Below are 22019 nucleotides of genomic sequence, written 5' to 3'. Positions count from 1 at the left end.
TTTTTGCCATACTATACTACAATGTTTTTTTGACATTTTTATGCTAAACCATACCATGACAACTTTATGGCATACTATACTGTGACCTTTTTCAGAATTTTTTTTGCCATACTATACTATGACATTTTTCAGAATTTTTTTTGTCGTACTATACTATGACGTTTTTGACATTTTTATATCATACTATATTATGACAACTTTATGGCATACTATACGATGAGGTTTTTTGAACATTTTTTGCCATACTATACTATGAATTTTTTGAAAAATGTTTGCCTTACTATACTATGACGTTTTTCAGAATTTTATGCCATACTATACTATGACTTTTTTTTGACATTCTTATGCCATACTATACTATGAAAATTTTATGGCATACTATACTATGAGTTTTTTTGAGAAATTTTTGCCATACTAAACTATGACATTTTTGAGAATGTTTTGCCTTACTATACTATGAAGTTTTTTGGAATTTTATGCCATACTATACTTTGACAACTTCATGGCATACTATACTATGTGGTTTTTTGAGAATTTTATGCCATACTATACTATGACGTTATTCAGAATTTTTTGCCATACTATTCTATGACAACTTTATGGCATACTATACTATGAAGTTTTTCTGAATTTTTTGCCATACTATACTATGATGTTTTTCTGAATTTTTTGCCATACCATAATATGACATTTTTCAGAATTTTTTGCCATACTATTCTATGACCTTTTGAGAATTTTTTTGCCTTACTATACTATGACAACTTCATGGCATACTATACTATGAGGTTTTTTGAGAATTTATTCCATACTATACTATGACGTTATTCTGAATTTTTTGCCATACTAAACTACGACGTTTATTAGAATTTTTTGCCATACTATACTATGATGTTTTGATAATTTTTTAACATACTATACTATGACGTTTTTTTGACATTTTTATGCTAAACTATACAATGACAACTTTATGCCATACTATACTATTACATTATTCAGAATTTTTTGCCATACTATACTATGACGTTTTTCTGAATGTTTTGCCATACTATACTATGACGTTTTTTGACATTTTTATGCCTTACTATACTATGACAATTTGATGGCATACTATACTATGATATTTTTTGAGAATTTTTTGCCATACTATACTATGACGTTTTTGAGAATTTTTATGCCATACCATCTGTGACAACTTTATGGCATATTATACTATGTGGTTTTGTGAGAATTTTTTAGCATACTATACTATCACGTTTTTGGGAATTTTTTACCATACTAAACTATGATGTTTTGTAGAATTCTTTGCCATACTATACTATGACAACTTTATGGCATACTATACTATGACATTTTTCAGAATTTTTTGCCATACTAAACTATGACATTTTTCAGAATTTTTTGCCATACTATTCTTTGACCTTTTTGAGAATTTTTTGCCATACTATACTATGATGTTTTTCAGAATTTTTTGCCATACTATAATATGACATTTTTCAGAATTTTATGCCATATTATACTATGAGGTTTTTTGACATCTTTATGCCTCACTATACTATGACAACTTCATGGCATACTATACTATGAGGTTTTTGAGAATGTTTTGCCATACTATACTATGATGTTTTTTTTTACATTTTTATGCCATACTATACTATGACAACTTTATGGTATACTATATTATGATGTTTTTTTTTTACATTTTTATGCCATATTATACTATGACAACTTTATGGCATACTATACCATGAGGTTTTTTGAGAATTTTATGCCATACCAGACTATGACATTTTTGAGAATTTTATGCCATACTATACTATGATGTTTTTTTTACATTTTTATGCCATACTATACTATGACAACTTTATGGCTTACTATACTATGATGTTTTTCAGAATGTTTTGCCATACTAAACTATGACATCTTTGAGAATTTTTTGCCATATTATACTATGAGGTTTTTTGAGAATTCTATGTCATACTATGCTATGACGTTTTTTTTACATTTTTATGCTAAACTATACCATGACAACTTCATGGCATACTATACTATGCGGTTTTTTGAGAATTTTATGCCATATTATACTATGACGTTTTTCAGAATGTTTTGCCATACTATACTATGACAATTTGATGGCATACTATACTATGATATTTTTTGAGAATTTTTTGCTATACTATACTATGACGTTTTTGAGAATTTTTATGGCATACCATCTGTGACAACTTTATGGCATATTATACTATGAGGTTTTTTGAGAATTTTATGCCATACTATACTATGACATTTTTCAGAATTTTTTGCCATACTATACAATGACAACTTTATAGAGAATTTTATGCCATACTATACAATGACAACTTTATAGAGAATTTTATGCCATACTATACTATGACGTTTTTCAGAATTTTTTGCCATACTATACGATGACGTATTTGAGAATTTTTATGCCATACCATCTGTGACAACTTTATGGCATATTATACTATGTGGTTTTGTTAGAATTTTTTAGCATACTATACTATGATATTTTTCAGAATTTTATGTCATACTATACTATGAGGTTTTTTGAAATGTTTATGCCTTACTATACTATGACAATTAGATGGATTAATATGATATCATGTTTTTTGAGAAATTTATGCCACACTATACTATAGCGTTTTTGATAATTTTTTGCCATACTATATTATGATGACTTTTGACATTTGTATGCTATACTATACGATGACAACTTTATGGCATACAATTCTATGACGTTTTTGAGAATTTTTTGCCATACTATACTATGAACTTTTTGCCATAATAAACTATGACATATTTTAAATTTTTTGCCTTACTATACTATGACGTTTTGGGGAATTTCATGCCATACTATACTATGACGTTTTTTGACATTTTTATGCCATACTATACTATGACAATTTTATGGCATACTATACTATGAGGTTTTTTGAGAAATCTTTGCCATTCTATACTATGACGTTTTTAAAAATTTTTGCCATACTATACTATGACGTTTTTTTACATTTTTATGCCATACTATACTTTGACAACTTTATGGTATATTATACTACGATGTTTTTTGAGAATTTTTTGCCATATTATACTATGACGGTCTTTGTCATTTTATATCTCACTATACTATGACAAGTTTATGGAATGCTATACTATGAGGTTTTTTGAGAATTATTTGCGACACTATACTATGACTTTTTTGAGAATTTTTTGCCTTACTATACTATGCCGTTTTTGAGAATTCTTTGCCATACTATACTATGATGACTTTTGACATTTTTGTGCCATACTATACTATGACAACTTTATGGCATAATATTTTATGACGTTTTGAGAATTTTTGCCATAATATACTATGATATTTTTTGACATTTTTATGCCATACTATACTATGACAACTTTATGGCATATTATACTATGACGTTTTTTGAGAATTTTTTGCCATACTATACTATGACGTTTTTTGCCATTTTTTTTACCATACTATACTATGACAACTTTATGGCATACTATACTACGATGTTTTGGGGATTTTTATGCCATGCTATAATATGACGTTTTATTAAATTTTTATGCCATACTATACTATGAGGTTTTTTGAGAATTTTGTGCCATACTATACTATGATGTTTTTTGACATTTTTATGCCTTACTATACTATGACAATTTGATGGCATACTATAATATGATGTTTTTTGAGAATTTTTTCCCACACTATACTCTGACGTTTTTGAGAATTTTATGCCATACTATACTATGACGTTTTTTTGACATTTTTATGCCATACTATACTATGACAACTTTATGACATTTATGTGCCATACTATACTATGACGTTCTTTGTCATTTTATATGTCACTATACTATGACAAGTTTATGGAATGCTATACTATGACGTTTTTGAGAATCTTTTGCCATACTATACTATGACGACTTTTGACATTTATGTGCCATACTATACTATGAAAACTTTATGGCATAATATACTATGATGTTTTGAGAATTTTTTGCCATACTATACTACGAGGTTTTTTTGTAATTTTTATGCCATACTATACTATGACAACTTTATGGCATATTATACTATGATGTTTTTTGAGAATTTTTTGCCATCCTATACTATGACGTTTTTTTGACATTTTTATGCCATACTATACTATGACAACTTTTTGGCACCTTATACTATGATGTTTTTTGGGAATTCTTAGTCATACTTTAGTATGACGTTTTTGAGAATTTTTTGCCATACTATACTACAACGACTTTTGACATTTTTATCTCATACTATATTATGACAACTCTATCACATACTATATTATGAATTTTTTGAGAATTTTTTGCCACACTATACTATGACGTTTTTGAGAATCTTTTGCCTTACTATACTATGATGTTTTTTGAGAATTTTTATGCCATACTATACTATGACAACTTTTTGTCACCTTATACTATGATGTTTTTTGCGAATTCTTAGTCATACTTTAGTAGGACTTTTTTGAGAATTTTTTGCCTTACTATACTATGACGTTTTTTGACATTTTTATGCCATACTATACTATGACAACTTTATGGCATACTATACTATGACATTTTTGAGAATTTTTTGCCACACTATACTACGACGACTTTTGACATTTTTATCTCATACTATATTATGACAACTTTATCGCATACTATACTATGAATTTTTTGAGAATTTTTTGCCATATTAAACTATGAGGTTTTTGAGAATTTTTTGCCATACTATACTATTATGAATTTTGACATTTTTATGCTATACTATACGATGACAACTTTATGGCATATTATACTATGACATTTTTGAGAATTTTTTGCCATACTATACTATGACGTTTTTTGACATTTTTATGCCATACTATACTATGACAACTTTATGGCATATTATACTATGACATTTTTGAGAATTTTTTGCCTTACTATACTACGACGACTTTTGACATTTTTATCTCATACTATATTATGACAACTTTATCGCATACTATACTATGAATTTTTGGAGAATTTTTTGCCATATTAAACTATGAGGTTTTTGAGAATTTTTTGCCTTACTATACTATGACGTTTTTTGACATTTTTATGCCATACTATACTATGACAACTTTATGGCATACTATACTATGAGGTTTTTTAAGAATTTTTTGCCATACTATACCATGACGTTTTTGACAATTTTTTGCCATACTATACTATGATGAATTTTGACATTTTTATGCTATACTATACGATGACAACTTTATGGCATACTATACTATGACGTTTTTGAGAATTTTTTGCCATACTATACTATGATGTTTTTTTAGAATTTTTATGCCATACCATACTATGACAACTTTTTGGCACCTTATACTATGATGTTTTTTGCGAATTCTTAGTCATACTTTGGTATAACGTTTTTGTGAATTTTTTGCCACACTATACTACGACGACTTTTGACATTTTTATCTCATACTATATTATGACAACTTTATCGCATACTATACTATGAATTTTTTGAGAATTTTTTGCCATATTAAACTATGAGGTTTCTGAGAATTTTATGCCATACTATACTATGACGTTTTTGAGATTCTTTTGCCATATTATATTATGACAATTTTATGTCATGCTATACTATGAGGTTCTTTGAGAATTCTTTGCCATACTATACTGTGACGTTATTTGACATTTTTATGCCATAATATACTATAACGTTTTTGACAAATTTTTTTTGACGTTTTTCGGCCTTACTATACTGTGACGTTATTTGATGTTTTCATGCCTGACTATAGTATGATTTTTTATGACATTTTTACAAAGTACTATACTGTGATGATTTTATGCAGTACATTTTTTTTACATTTTTATGCCTTATTATACTATGATGTTTTTATGCCTTACAGTACTTTGATGTTTTTTAAACATTTTATGCCTTACTATACTATGACTTTGTGATGATTTAATATACTATGACGTTTTTATGCTTTACTATCTTCTAGGACCTCTAGGGTTACTTCAGCTTCCTCCTGCAATCCAATGACATGTACATTAGATAAATTGGCGACTGTAATACCTTATATTAGACAGTTTTATTTCTTTCTTCTTCTTCCATGACTTATTCATGCCTTTTATGTCAGGTGTTGTTCAGTAATTGACAAGCATGTTTGTCAGTAACTGACAAATACCTGAAAGGTTAGCATGTCCCAGGCTTTTAAGTATGACCCTTGGCTGGTGAGGCAGCTGGTGAGTCACTTTACCACCACTAGATGATGCTGCAGTATCAAAAAGAATAAGTGTCCAATGGAGGTTAAATTATGACACATACCAGTTCTGGAAAAACACTGCCAATAACTGGACAATTTGTGTATTATGTGCATAACAAAATATAACTGAATACATCAATAAATAATATAGTTAAATAATTGAAATGCAGTGCTTTTCCTTTAACCTTCAGTTATATGATAAAATAAATTCAAACTGGTAACTCCCTCTACTTAGCATTAATAGGGATTCATATAAACATAAATAAATGGTCATAACACACTTTAATGCAATGTTTACATAGAGATCATAAATGCTCTATGTGTGACCAGGTGTGAAGCATTAACTTATCTTAAAAGATCATGTATTTTCGTTCTCTATTGAGCTTTACTATATCTCTGGTCTTAGAATTTAACCATGTATCTAGGTTTTATAGTTTGTAAGGTACTCCATAAAAGTAGGGATTTAAACGATTAAACAATTCATTTTATTTATGTTATATAACTGTGAGTTTGGAATCAGGTCCAAGTTCATTCAGTTTTAATTTCACTCTTTAAACCTCTAAAGACAGAAAAGCATGAATTTTAATACTGTACATAATGGGAAAACAATACTGACTATGTAAATTGTATATAAATTGTCGGTTTTCCAACAAGCTGCAACTTCTTCACAACTACATCTAATAAAATTCAACATCTGGTGAACATACCCAAGTGAACTTTTAGTCATTTTAAAAACATGCGGTATTTGCAGACATCATCAGCCTAGTTCAAACTATTACAGCAACATTATAAAATAAAAATCTTACAAATCATCGTCATACAAGATTGTTGACAAAAATACTTTTATTTACTGTAGTCCTGCACATTTACTTGAGGAATACTTAATCTAACCTACCTGCACCTTTTCTTCTATTTTTTATTAATAGAGGGAACTATAGAGTAATCTCACTTTATTCTATTCTATCACAGAGAAAAGAGAAAGTAAGTTGTACTTCAAGAGTTAAACATCTTTTTCGTGGTCATCATACTGACATATACTGTAAGTGTCCAGAACAACTGATGTGTTTGGTTTATAGGTGACGCTCAGACAGTTTAATGGTAATAAACAGCTCCGCATCACATTTTGGTAAATTGCATGCCTCATTTCCGCTGCAGCACGGGTGCTTTTTCCAGGACTAGGTCGTCAAAGCAAAGTGTCACTTGCTTGCGGAATTTATTTACATTTGGGATTATGACGCAGGATGCGTAACAAAAATCATCCCACACAACCAAACCAACGCTTTCTGATATAAAATATTACAACAGAGGGAATCAAAGTTATCCCCCAACATGTAGGTCTATGTATTTGTGGTTTTAATAGGTTTAGATTAGAAACTATTATTTAAAAACTGATAGCTTTTAATAATTTCTAAAGCAGTGTATTAAATCTGTCCTCAGTTGACAAAACTTCTACATTTTACAAAATACAGAAATGCTCTAGTTTTATCTTAAGTGTGTTTTCTATTTTCCATGAAGCAAAATGTCAGTAATAAATCGGAGGAAGTTTCACTTCTTCTGCACTGAACTTCAGTCAAGTGCTCTGCCTTTAAGAGAAAAGGGTAACTGAGCTGACCTCTATGGAGGACCACAAGTGTCATGGAAATATTACAAATCATATAATTTATTGATATCTAAAGTGACAATAAACAATAAAAACAGAAATTAATTATTGTTGATGATGAATTAATAACCTATAAATACATTGTGCAATTATAAAAATAGTCTTTACAATAATCTTACATACAGGTTAAAAATTTAGAATTGATTACCTTTTTTACATTAAAAAAACGTGGGCATCCTTCTTCAAATACACAGGTCAAAGACTTTTAAATATTGTAATAAAAGGAATGAAAGATTGCAATTTTCAAATTAATACTTACGTGAGTGTGTAATTTTCTCTTTGAATATGTCATATGCTATGTACTATGGACACCACACTAATGTATCCTTCTTATAAACCAGATGTTTAGTTATTGTGGCCACTGAGTTTTGCTTGTATCATTAAAGAGGATAATGTTTATATGTTGAGAAACATTACAATATATTGTTTGAAAAAAAAGGTTGAAAATAGCAAAACAATTACCCCATGTGTGTATCCTATTATGTATGTATGTGTGTGTATGTGTATACTATTAATAAGCTGATAAATTCCTGACTGTTTTTGGGAAACATGGACATTTTATACAATAAAATTCTGTCAGGTGACCTTTAAATAAATCTGGCCTGATGTCACATCAAGTGATCATTGCTGATTGTGATTATGATGTCAATATACTCCCTTAGTATTTCTATATTAGGATAAAAGGGTTCTCCAGCACAGACAGAAACAGTCATGTGCAGTGGGGATAGTGAGGTTTGATACGCTGAGGTTGTGGCATTATCCATCACACAGTTTACTCTCCCTGTCCACCTCTTCTCTTCAGTCCTTCAACCTTTCAACTTCTCCCACCAGCCCTCCAGGACTATCCATGTGTGCGTGTGTTGTTGTGGAAAGTGTTGCTGGGATACAGGCGAAGAGAGAGTGCAGACATAAACACTGGAGAGGCTCCATGTTGAGTTTATCATTATGAGGCTGTAGCTTAGTGTGCTCCTCTGCCTCTGACACTGTTTTCCTGTTTGGCTTTTGAAAGCTGCAGCAGGCCGCTCGATGACTCATCCCAAACACACACACACACACACACTGGCACACACGCACACACAGCAACTCACAAACGTGGCACATGGATTGGAAGGATGCATGGTCGTGGCAGCACATGTGGCACCCACATTCAACATGTGTCTGTTTTGCCACTCAGAGTGTGTTTTTTGTGTTGCTGCCTCATTGTCCTGCACAAAAGCCCGCAATAATGCCATCCTCTTTTCAGCACCACTAACAATCTGTGGCCCATGGTCTCCCACTGTCACAGAGATGACTCAAAGCATCACTTGCTGCTGCAGCACTGTGGACTCGACTGCTCAGCGGCTGACCGGTGGGGAGAGAGGAAGGAGGAGAGAAAAAGATGGACAGGACCATGAATTCAGAGTAAATGCTCATCAGAAATCTGAAAAGAAGACTTCCTGAGAAAAGACTGCGGACAGGAAGTTTTGAGTATCAAGCTGAGGTGTGCTTGTGTCTCATGTTACAGATCACCTGCAGCACCACGAGTCTGGTCTGACATGTGCGTTTCATTTCTTTTTTTCACACACAAATCAGAAATAAAGAATAAAATACAAGTATACAAACATAGTAATAGTAATGGGTGAAAATGGGACACCCCAATAAGCTTCAAAAGCTTGTGTGAAGGGCCCGGTCACTGCATGTACAAAATATAATTTCACCCATAAGATAATACCTAAATGATCCAAAAAATCGATCCGATTGTTCCATATATCAATTTAATATGCAAGATGCACAATCAGCAATAAATGGTAGATAAGAAATAACAGCAAAATAATAACAATAGTAGCTCAGTAGAGTAACCAGTTCTTAAGACTGCAACCCTTCAGGGAACACAAATTTAAACATATTTTTCGTGCACCCATGCAAACAGACACACACACACACACACATACAAGGATGATGTGAAAACCAAAGTTGTTCCCAGTTTGTTTATTTGGAAACAGAGCAGTGATTGTTCATTACAAAACACATGATTTATTATTCTGTGACAACAGTGACATTCTGGGTTAAAGATGTTGCTTAACCTTTAAGATATTCTTAACATTCAACAGTAGGCTGTTACATTGAAGCAGAAGGCAATATCAAAACAAGCTCTGGGCCAGAAACTAATTCAATTATGTGAGATGATGAAACTGCTAATGAAACAACCAAATTCTGGGACTCACATCTTAATAAATTAAGTCAGGAAGGTGCATTAATGTTTGATTAGCATGGGACCGCATGACAGTTTAACTAAGTATGCACAGCACCTATTTATCAAGCTCTCTTGCAAATAAAATAAAATAAGCTAAAGTAAATGACTTTGTGTGTGTCTCTACATTATGGCATTCTTCTCTTCCTCATCAGTCTGGGCTTTCCTCTTCTTGTTCCCTTTATTAATTTGTTTGATCGTTATGATGAATATAATAACTGCAATGAGGAAGAAACAGAAGTTATTTATAGCAGGAGTCAGCAACAGCAACATAAAACTGGACAATAACTTCAGGTACGACTCTAGTACAATGTTTGTCAGACTTACCGCAGAATCCCATGGTGCCAGCCAGGATCCCGATGGTGGCTCCCGTTCCGTAACTGAAGCTACGCTGTTCTGGTGCCATGTAGCAGTAGCCCAGCTCTGTGCAGTTACATACTTTCACTGGCATGTAGAAAGGAGAGATCAACCCACACGTGCATCAGTCATATGCTGTAGAGTGCGAAGGGATTGACTTTAAAGGATAAAGCTGGTGTTAATCTATTTTTCTTACTGTCAACAAATCCCATGAAAAGATCAAAATTAACAATGTGTCAGACCATCTGTCAATACAACAGTTTTCTTCTGCCTGCTGCAGCCCTTAACGACACTATGACAGCAGCGAGAGTTGTGTGCTGGACAGCGATGAAACAATGAATTGAAACTTGCTGTAGATCCGGGTGATAATTCTCTGCAGGTTTATCTATAGGTTCAGTGGAGCTCCGGGGCTTTACCCGGAAATCTTTGAATCATCGTTGTGGTTCATTCGTTGTTGGTTTTCATCTTTTCATGGTATTGTTTGTCAGACTTATCCTAGAAGCTGAACTTAAAGAGCCGACTCACCCTCAAACGGCTGTGTGATTCCCAGGCCTACATTGTCTTTAATGTTAATGGGAAGTGTGATGGTTTTCTCCTCAGCTGGTCTTTTCTTCAGCATCAGTTTAGCTCTTGTGCCTGCATGACACACAAAAGGAAACAAGGAGAATGTGACAGTCTGAATTTACACCTTTTCAGTTGTGCCCCATCTTGTAATACACACTGTGACTTTATTGGTGCAGTATGTCAACGTACCGTCAAGAGTGACGAGTTCCCAGTTGGGTGACTTCTTGGTGTGGGCCAGGGTGAAGGTGAAGGGCTGGGAGAAGGGGGCGCTGTCTCCATCTTGGGCCTGGAGGATGACAGGTTCGGGCTTCATTATGCAAATGAAGGCCTGGGTCTTTGTCAGTTTGGGGACGTTGTCGTTCACATCCAGCAGCCTCACAGACATGACACGCTCAGTAGACTTCTCAGGGTTTTCTGTAGAGAGAGATCAGCAAGTATGAAAAAAGGTGCACTGGCTCATAAGTATTTATATATATATATATACAGTATATATATATATATATATATATATATATATATATATATATATATAATTGTTTGATCTTGGAGGTTAAATGCCACAACACATTTAAATTTTGTCATGTGATCAAATAACTATTATACACTGTAATGCTATTAAAAGGGATTGAACCCATTTCTGTTCCAAAAATGTTTTAGTTAGGACAGAATCTTTCTTGGTTTCACCTTTGACATTGTTTTTGCTCGTTCTTTAAACAATATTTTGATTCAGTATTGACCGAGAAACTGTGTGGCCTATATAATAACTGAAAAGCTGTGATATGTGTCTCTATATTATCTCACCCTTCTCAAATGCAGTGACAGTGACTTCGAAAGTCTCCACGGCCTCTCTGTCCAGCTTTCCTTTGGTCTTGACCTCTCCTGTGGCAGCATCGATCTGCAGCCAGCCACGAGTGTCACCATCCAACTTGAAACTGCACAATACACAACAGGAATTACACACAACGCCACACACACACACAACGCCACACACACAAACACACACACACTCATAGTGACAAACCATGCATAATACAGCAGACACTGAATTGATGGCCAGAGGAAATAATGGTAGCCAGAAGAAATCGATAGTCTGTTTTGGGTAACCCTGATGGTCCAAACAGAAGCAGTAACTTTAGAAACTAAGCCAGAGCTAATCTAGCGGTACATTTCCTAAGATACGAAAGCCATGTGTGTGAGCTGTTTGTATTCATTATCTTTCAGGACATCTTGTTAGAGTCCAGCTCATAAATTATAGGAGCGCATGAACAGGGTGTCTCCAATATGTTTCTAAGAGGATGCTTTAAAGTCTGGGTTTAGGTTAACAGCTTGCCGCTATTTTAGAAGTTACCGCAGCCAAAATAAATAAATAAATTAATTAATTAATTAAAACATTTGAACAAGTGGTTAGGGAAGGTTTTGGATGGAACTGACGTAAATAAGCAGGGACTCAGGTTAAGTGTAACTCAGAGATTCCTAACATACAGGGTTTATAATCTGGTTTTAAAAGAACACTACAGAGGAAATATAATTTCATATTTAGACCATAATATTGTGGAAGAAATGTAATAGCTCTGTAGTTAGGTTGTTAACTACTCACTCACCTGGATACTAAAGGCACCTATGCTAGAATTCTGTACATAGATTTCAGTTTTGCATCAACGATACTATGTATTTTTGTGTATTTTGTGTATTTCATATATCAATGGTTTTACTGTGTTGCACGGCTGTCAAAGACAAATTTCAAGTTTAGGCAAGTCTAATGGACAATAAAGTTTATATTATCTTATCTAATCTTATCCCAAAGAGACTACAGGAGAAACGTTCCCTGCTCAGCCTCAATACCTCTACCTGTTGCTGAATTATGAATCTCCTGACTGAGTGCCATTTTGTGTTGGCAGTAGAATCTCAGGCTCTATCACGCTGAGCCCTAACACCCCCACCCCCCAAGACTGTGTGCTTGTTTACATTGCTAACACACGTCTGTACTGCCAGATTCAGGGGAAACCAGATCATCAAATTTGCGAATGACACTACACTGGTACGCCTCATCACCAGAAATAACGAGACAATGTACAGTGAGGAGGTCAAACACCCTGGTGTATGGATAATAATCAGGTGCTCAACGTCGACTAATACTAAGTAAATGATCGCCGACTTCCCTCAGTATCAGCGGCTCCACAGTGAGGTGCAGAGCTCGGATGGAATCACCTGGTCGAAATGGGCCCAGCAGAGATTGCACTTTCTTTGGAAACTGAAGCAAGCGACCAACACTCAACACTCCCCCCTAATATTCTCACACCCTTTTACAGAGGCACAGTTGAGAGGGTGCTGACATATTGCTTCCTCACTTAGTACACAAGCTGCAATAACAGTGACAGTGAAGTCGGTAGTCAGGGGAGCGGAACCAGAACCCATGCCTTCACAAGCCACTGAACATTGTCAGGTACCCCTCATACCCACCTCACAAATACTTTGATCCTCTACAATCAGGCAGGAGGTTCTGCAGCATTAGAGCTAGAACCAGAAGTCTGTTAAACAGCTTCCTCCTACAGGCTGTGACTGGTTGTACTATAACTTCATATAAAGATTCTTACATTTTTTATTCCTTCATAACTGTATTTTTTCACTGTTTTAATATATATGGTGTAATTATAGCTATTTCATATTTATTCTATTATTTACTGTTTTGTTTCTGGGGATCAAAAAGTCTGTGCCTGTGTCACCTTACTATTGTTTCGTGCCATTGTACGTATGTGTTGTATTATGGACTGACATTACTAAGTCAAGTCTCATATATGCAGCTGATGAACTAAAAGCAGTTCTGGCTGGGATGCTGAGCAGCTGTTGGTGTGTGTGTGTGTGTTTACCCGATCTCTTTGCCCTCTGGGTCCTTTGCCTCCACTTTGAGCAGCACTGATCCCTTGGTGGTGTTTTCATGCACAGTCACATCCAGGATGTCCAGGCTAAACTCCGGGGCCTCGTCTATGTCAGTGACAGACACAGAGACGACGGCTGTGGATTCACTGCCGTACTCCAGGCCTTTCATGAGCGGCTCTGGGTTACGAGCATCAATCTTGAGGTTGTAGGTGGAAAAGGACTCGAAGTCCAAAGGCTGTTGGGTGAGAAACAGGCTGGTTATAAGAAGCAGCAGAGAAAGAGAGACAGAGAGGATTTTTTTTGGTCACAGCCTGTGAAAGATAATGAACAGTCATGGTTTAATCATTACTAACTGGACTTGTACAGTATGTTGTCATGAAAAATGTGCAGTTGCTAGTAGAAGTAACATACACTTACTGGACTGAGCAGGCTTTTTACATTAACCTCAGGGCAGTCAGCCATAACATTAACAGTAGCTATCAGGGATGCCAAATATATTTTCTTACGACAATTTTCAGAAATATAATAGAAAATGATGAATGTTTGATCTCTCCTGGTCATGTGACATGCATCTCAATCTGTAACAGCAGGACATATAATAGCTGGGCTGCTCTTAGTGTTTTTGTGAGAAACTTAAGTAGTACTGAAAAAATTAGTGAGTCAGCAGAAAATGAATCAACTATTTTGAATATAAATCAATTGTTTAAATCATGTATCAAGCAAAAAAGACAAACATTTTCTGGTTCCAACTCAAATGTGAGGAGCTTTTCTCTGTTTTATATGGTTATAAATCTGATACCTTTGAGTTTTGACAAGTTATTTCACACAGCTTCGACATCACTTTGGATGTTTTGATCACATTTTATAGACTAAATGGTACATTTATTCATTTAAAGAATAATTGTCAGATGACTCAGTATATTGTAAATGAATTGAGCTGAAACACAAGAGTACATCACACAAATAAAAAACATAGACCATGGGAGAAAATTGTGAACTTCTTAAGGTATAAGGGACCTCAAATGTTACAGCAAGTAAACTTAAAGATCATGCACACAAATGCATGAAATCATGTGTGTATGTTTATGTGGGAGATGTAGAGAATGGAGATGCCGTACCCTAGCTATGACCAGCTGGCCGACGCCTTTGCCGTCTGTTTCCACAGCAAAAACCTCATCATCGTTGCCAGCAGAGATGTGGAACTCGATAAGGGAGCTGCCGCTGTCTGGGTCATCGGCATCTGTCGCTCTGATGGTCGCCACTGTGCTTCCAACAGGGGTGTCCTCCGCTAGAGTGTGGTTGCCATACTGCACACAGACGCACAACGACACAGAAACGTGAAGATAATCAGCCAAACAGCATGAGAAATGAGAGGCAGGTGACAAGTTCAAATACTCACATCATTCTTCTCAAACAAAGGCATCTCGTTGTTGACATCAATGACCTTGATGACGACCTTACAATCTGTGGTGAAAGCTGTGAGACAAATACTGTGAGTACTACAGCTTGGAGTGACAACTGACTGACCTCCACAGTTCTTTCAGGTGTTGCCACATCATACAGCATGTGTGTGTTACCTGGGTCGCTGACTCTGACACTGAGGTGATAGAGCTGGTGTTCTTTTCGCTGCAGCGAGCGCAATGCCTGAATTCTTCCGGAAGCAGAATCGATGGAGAAGACATTGGGTGTGGTGGGTGGATTTTGGGACAAGATGGCGTAAGTCAACTGAGCATTCAGTGTCCCTTCTTCATCATTATCATGGGCCACCAGCTCTCCAACCAGGCTGCCTGGAACCACATGAGCCAGAATTTAAGAATAAAAGCTATTTAGCAATTTTCTCATGACAGATAAATACTTTTAAGTGAGCTCCATAGGTCTCTTAAGCTGGTCAAGAGAAAGTCCTAGATGGCTGCAGTACAGAACCAGAGGTGAACACATATCATTGATATTAATATGTTAGCTGAAATCATTTTCATGTATGATTATTGTCTGTCTTGTCAATGTGGCACTAAATTCTCCTTATTATAAAATTTCTCTGATGCATCTCTTTCCTGTTACAGTTTAGTTTTCCTCTTATTTCCATTTCAGTCAGTTTCTTACAAAAGTTGGAATTTCACACAAATAAAATTAACTTAAAAAAATGCATGTTTTTGCAGGATAGAATATCACTGAATACAATTTAAGAATATTTTTTAGATTATGAACAATGGGACAGATGGCTACTCCTGCTCTGAGTATATATGCAGTTAATCATGTGATAACTTGAGAGCTGCTCTTAAAGGTTGTTCGTACACTTGAATGGATGTAGGAGTAAGTTACGTGATAAATGTGTGTTATTCTTCGCACTCATCAAACAAACTCTGAAGTTTGTTCTGTAGAGCGGGTTCTACCAAACCAAAGTGTTTAATGCCACATCCAAACCTTCAACTGGGTTATTTAGTAATCACACATGCTACTTACCTACTGGCTCATTCTCCTGAAGCTCAAATATGCTCTCCTCATTTTCACACACTGGTGAATTGTCATTCACATCCTGCACCAAGACTTGAATCTCCATGGGCGGATCCACCTCTTTGCCATCACTATCCATTGCCAATACCACAAGGATGTACTAAAAACAGAACCAACACACATTCAAGAACAATCCCTAGACGTTAGTCTTCTACAAGAGTAAAGGGAGATGTAATGAGAAAACTAATCATGCGTCATGTACCATGTCGTGGTCTTCTCTGTCAAGCGGCTCATTCAGGAGTATTTCTCCATTTCCTGTTATCTGGAAGGGGAATATCAGCATTCTCTCTTTCTGCATTAAGCTGTACTTGGCATCAGGGTCATTGGACTGGACCTGGATCCAGAGAGAGGGGAAGAACCCGCAGTAGGGGGTTTACTTTATGGATATAGAGCTACAGTGAGTGTTTGTACTTTCACATGTCTACATTTGTGAGGTTTGTGCAGAGTTGGTGCGTTTACCCCACCACACCTGTGCAATTTTCAGAGGATAAGTTTCTGCCAAGTTTTCTTGAACCCTTATGGGTCCAGGATTGATCCACAGGTTTTGCTGCACAACAATGTGAACTCTGGCATTTCCACTCAGCGCAGTCTCTGATTCTCCTCCCTGGTCCTGCACACGCACATACAGGGTGTAGTCTGGGTCCCCCAGAGGGTCCACATTCCTCCTCCTCATCTCTGACACCACAGAGGAAGATGAAGGTGGCAGTTAGAACCATTGTACAGGCAACAAAAAAGAAAAAGAAAGATTATGGGGATAACATCACAAAAACATTTCAGTGGTTCTCACATGGATTTGGCTCAACAACTCTGTTCGGCTGACAACCATCAACTCAACACCCAACAACAAATCACACAGCCAGCACTAATCTTTAACAGTCGTTTCTTCATTACAGTCAGTGTTTATCATTGTAGTTTTATGCTAGACACATCTGGACACAGACCTTCTCTCTCCACACAGGTGAAGAAGGGGTTTTTTTCATAGGGGACCGTCTGGCCTGGACAGTAGTCGTTAAACTTTGTCTTCAGAGCGTCAATGCTCTGATCTTCTTCCCTGCCATACATGATGCCCTGTCTGGCCTTTAGCATCTGTTCCCCTGTTGAAAGACACACATACATCAAATATCTTTGAGCATGCTTCCACACATGCACATATATACACATATGTATTTTCATACAAGTAAGAGGTCTACAAAAAGAACATCTCTGCTCTCACAAGGAGCTCCTGTCTGAGAAATGTGATAACTTTGCCTCACAGTGCACAGATGTGTGAACAGACATCTTCAGACTCATTCACATGCTCATACACACACTCAAAGTAATCAAAATCACGCGACACATTTAGGCAATCTGCCTCCAATCAGTGTTAATCTTGAGCACACAAGATGAGCTCTGTAATCTGGATTTACAGTGTCACTATACTGCCAGATTACAGGCAGAGATGGACGGATTATAGACTTTCCCACGGACACTCCAACCATTTCTGTGCGTCTATGTCTGGGTTCATGTCTGTGCATTTGGTTGTGTGTGAATTGGCGTGTGTGTGTGGCACCTTGTTCTGTGGTGGAGATCTCGCCTGTGATGGGATCTATCTGGAACAGGAGGACGTGTTGTTTGGCGGGGATCTGGCTGACCAGGCTGTAGCGCAGATGAGCGTTAGGAGTCTCGGGGTCGTCCTGATCCAGCGCAAACACACGGGTAAATGGGACACCTGGAACAACAGACCGAACAGATGTTTTGCAGGATTTTGCACTAGGTGGGTCACAACAGGGAAGCATAAATGCTACACGACTGGATCTCCATTCTTACACACAGAGCAAACAGAAATACCGCTTAACCCTTATGCATGTCAGAAATATTTTAGAACCAATGAACTACACATTGTTTGTACTTATTTTAGCTGTCAATCATATTTCAAAATACACCAGTTTTCTTTCATTTTAGCACAGTATAAAAATAGGTTTGGAGAGACTGTAAATTTGTTTGAGCTGTGCATCACAATGAGGGTTTATAACCCTTTGTTTTGTATCTTATCTTTTATTGCATAGTAATACAGCTGTAACAAGGGAACAAGTCTTTATTGTTGATGCATTCTACAAAGGAACTTCACCCAATACTCGATCCCAACAATCATTTGAACTCTTGAACTCCATTTTAACCTTTGATTTCCCCTTAAATAGCTTTATGAATGAACTGTTTCTTATTTGATGCAGCCTAACATTATCACATATATATTGGTTCATATATGCTTGTTCTAATTAAAATTATTTTAATTAATTAATTCATTTCTTCTTGTTTTCTGACAGTGTAGCTTCTGAGTACAACACTTTTTGGCATTAGGCTATCAAAAATCAGACCTTTGAGATTCCCAGAATGCACCAGGCAGTTGCAGATTATTGCAAAACAATAACAGAAGACCAAAAATTCACAATGATGGATTCCCTGACCTAAACATTTTCTAATCTCTGCAGGTTCGTTTTCATAATATAGTGAAATCTTGGGTTACCATGAAGGTAAGAATTAAATTAGTCTTTGGTCTGCTTTGAAAAAAGTATTGCCAGTAAGTACATGCTTTGCAGTTCATAGGCTAAAACATGTAAAATACCTTAATTCAAATGTACGTTACAGTACAAAGGGTCTCTTAAAAGGCAAAAAAAAAGTTTGTGGAAAGTAATCGCTTCAATAGGAAGAAGCCATCAATGCCTTCGATCTGCATATACGCTATAGTGACACCAATTATTCCCTGGCCTCTGAACACATTTTCATCTATGCCACTTTTAGTTTTAACGCTTTTCTTTTTGCATTAGAAGTGTTTTCTCCTCCTCTTCTTTAAGTACTTATAACACACACACACACACACACACACACACACACACACACACACACACACACACCTTTTGCTTGGTTTTCTTTAACCACAGCTGTGTATTCACTCTGGTTGAAGTACGGAGCGTTGTTGTTGATGTCCAACACATTTATGGTCACATCAACTGGACCTTCCACTAACGTTTCATCTGCCAGTGCCTCCACCTGTATGTGTTCACACACACACACACACACACACACACACACACACACACACACACACACACACACACACACACACAAGTATATATATAAATATATATGCTTTAGCTACTGCAGTGTATGAGTATAATTTTTCTGTATGTTTATCTATATGTAGACAGAGCACTTTACCATGATCGCGTAATGGTTATCTTGAGACCAGTCCAGAGGCTTCTCCAGGTAGAGCCACCCATCCTTTGAAATATGAATGTAGTCCTTACCTTCTCCACTCAGCCTGAAATTATTCACACCTGGCTGGGTCACCTGAAACTATGGAGTGAAAGATGGGAGGGAGAAAATTGAAGAGATAAAATAAGATTCATTAATCGCTTTTGAAGACTTCATTTGAGGGAAACATTCTTTTAAAAGTGGGGGTTAATAGACCGGACATCTTAAAATCCTTAAAACCTCTTATGCTTGAAGTGCTCAAAAACGTTACTTTGGTAAAGTAATAATACAGCAGTGTAGTAAAACTCCATTATGAAAACAAGGGAACCAAACTAGACACTGCGTTTTTGAAGAGGGGATTCATGTTGCATTTTAAAACTTTATCATATGTGTTTTGTAATATGAAATCTTAATTTGAAAAATAGAAAGCTGTCAGATGAATGAAGTACAGTAAAAAAGTACAATATTTCCCTTTGAAATGTTGTGGAGTAGAAGCATGAAGCAGCAGAAAATTTAAATACTCAGTAAATGTAGTTTGTTACTTTGCACCACTGCTGGCATTTGTGTAATACCTGATATATGGGATATGGCACTGGTGTCCCCTCTGGCACATTCAGCACCTTGTTCTCAAATGGGCCCTTCTTTTCCTCCAGGTCCTTCCCACCAGCCTATCAGAGCACAGAAATAGAGGTCAAAGGTCACAGAATACAGTACAGGGTGAGGTAAAATTGAACCTCTCACACTCACGCCCACATTCGCCCTTTTCGTTTTAGCGAAACTGCAGCTGAAAGCAGTCGGGTATCGAGGGCCAGTTATTTATTGAACCAAAATTACAGGACAAGTGGAAGAATTCATGTATTCCAGAGGAGGACGGGAGAGCAAAGTCTACAGACACACTAACAGTTAGTTTAGCAACAACTTTCACTTCCTTTTAGTGTTTCAAATAAGTTATGAAAGGCTTTCTTGGACACGTTTCTTTAACCTTACAGACAGTTTCTTTGTACAGGATGCTGCAAATGCCAAAAATAAAATCTTCTTTTTTATTCTTCCTGTGTTCCACACCTGTCCCAAAAATTGTATACGATTATATCTAAGAATTAATCCACACTGACTATTCCACAGACCATTTAACAGGTTCATGTATCTGAGTACTTATGAATATGTATTGAAGAACTGCAGCAGCAGTTGGCAGCGCTATGTACTCACAATGCTGAACAGGAGTGGGAGCAACAACAGATGCACCATGGGTGTCATGATCACAGGCTGGGAAGGGAGAGGAAGAGCAGGAGGAGGAGGAGATATGGGGGATGGGAGTGGAGGAAGTAGGTTGAGGAGGCAGAGAGGTGACACGAAGAGGAGGATTTAAATTACACATTTAAATTTTACAAAGCGTAATATTCACTTTGCTCAGCTGTTAAATTCATGCGACATGCTTATAGAAAAAATGAAGACTGGATAGGAACTATTATTTTTCAATTAATCCAGAAATCATTGAACCCAGAGTGTCAGGGTTCAACCTAACTGAAAGTAAGAGCTTAAACACAACGCCAGACTTAGGTGACTTTTTTCAAGCTGGTTTCTCTTTCTGTAACTCAGAGCCTGGATGTGACACAGCTACCCAAAAGAATAATCTTTACTTTTTTCTGCTTTTGATATTGATATTCATTAATGTCAACAAGACAAACCTAACACGCATAAAATGACCATATTTAGAAAATATATCAGGAATATATTGATAAATGAAAAAGTCTGAGGTGTCCTGGACTTGGCAAGAGAAAAGGGTGAAGTCAGCCGCCAAAGAAAAGTGAAGGTGACATTGAGTGGTGGCTAATGACCTTTTTGCAGCACGCCACTCTTTTTAATGTCACCAACATGAACTCACACTACCTATTAGCAAAATGCAAATTTTACTTTGTTATTAGAATTTTTTACTAACATTTTTAAAATTTCTGGGACCACGTTGAACATGACCTCTTCTGACAGATATAGTTGTAACTAAACTAAAGTCTTTCTTGGCATTACCAATTGACAGACGTCCACTTACAATTATTTAACTGACTTCCAGTGAGAGAAATATTCTATAAATTTTATTATTTACTATATTTGTCCAACAAAGGATTAATGGACAAAGTGGCAGAGCTGTATGACACAGTGATTTGGGCTGTGCAGGCCCTCTCTTTCTCCTTTAATGACTGGATGACCTTTGACAGTTTAGCTTTCCGTTTCTTTGATACCAAATCTAGTGTCCCATGCAGGTAATTTCAGCCCAATGCCAGGCGCTGAGAATAACCCAAGGAAGCCAAAAAGAAGCAAT

At 36.1% G+C, this 22019-nt stretch overlaps 1 protein-coding gene across 1 annotated transcript; it reads right to left on the bottom strand.

Annotated features, from left to right (window-relative positions):
• Positions 1 to 9893: 9893 nt before the first annotated feature.
• Positions 9894 to 20959, bottom strand: cdh17 (cadherin 17, LI cadherin (liver-intestine)). Its single transcript, XM_056380526.1, has 18 exons — positions 20912 to 20959; positions 20278 to 20373; positions 19670 to 19807; positions 19366 to 19501; positions 18024 to 18182; positions 17416 to 17568; positions 16944 to 17149; positions 16677 to 16808; positions 16424 to 16574; positions 15541 to 15750; positions 15363 to 15439; positions 15082 to 15270; positions 13954 to 14198; positions 11888 to 12018; positions 11276 to 11500; positions 11048 to 11158; positions 10493 to 10609; positions 9894 to 10383 (listed from the first exon to the last, which is right to left on the bottom strand). The coding sequence occupies exons 1-18, from the start codon at positions 20957 to 20959 to the stop codon at positions 10289 to 10291; spliced, it is 2619 nt and encodes an 872-aa protein (XP_056236501.1). The 3' UTR covers positions 9894 to 10288.
• Between the last annotated feature and the right edge of the window lie 1060 nt (positions 20960 to 22019).

This window comes from Seriola aureovittata, chromosome 7, assembly GCF_021018895.1.
Source record: "Seriola aureovittata isolate HTS-2021-v1 ecotype China chromosome 7, ASM2101889v1, whole genome shotgun sequence".
Taxonomy (NCBI): Eukaryota; Metazoa; Chordata; class Actinopteri; order Carangiformes; family Carangidae; genus Seriola; species Seriola aureovittata.
The sequence above is the reverse complement of the archived record's forward strand: the minus strand, read 5'-3'. Positions and strand labels throughout refer to the sequence as shown.

What these genes read in the sequence shown, in the direction of transcription:
- cdh17 (XM_056380526.1), bottom strand. Translation starts at nt 20,959, where the DNA reads ATGACACCCATGGTGCATCTGTTGTTGCTCCCACTCCTGTTCAGCATT. An exon ending in GCCAGCTGGTCATAGCTAGG is followed by an intron (nt 14,199 to 15,081) that starts GTACGGCATCTC and finishes CTCACCCAACAG; the next exon opens with CCTTTGGACTTCGAGTCCTT. An exon ending in CCAGAGGGCAAAGAGATCGG is followed by an intron (nt 12,019 to 13,953) that starts GTAAACACACAC and finishes TGTATTGTGCAG; the next exon opens with TTTCAAGTTGGATGGTGACA.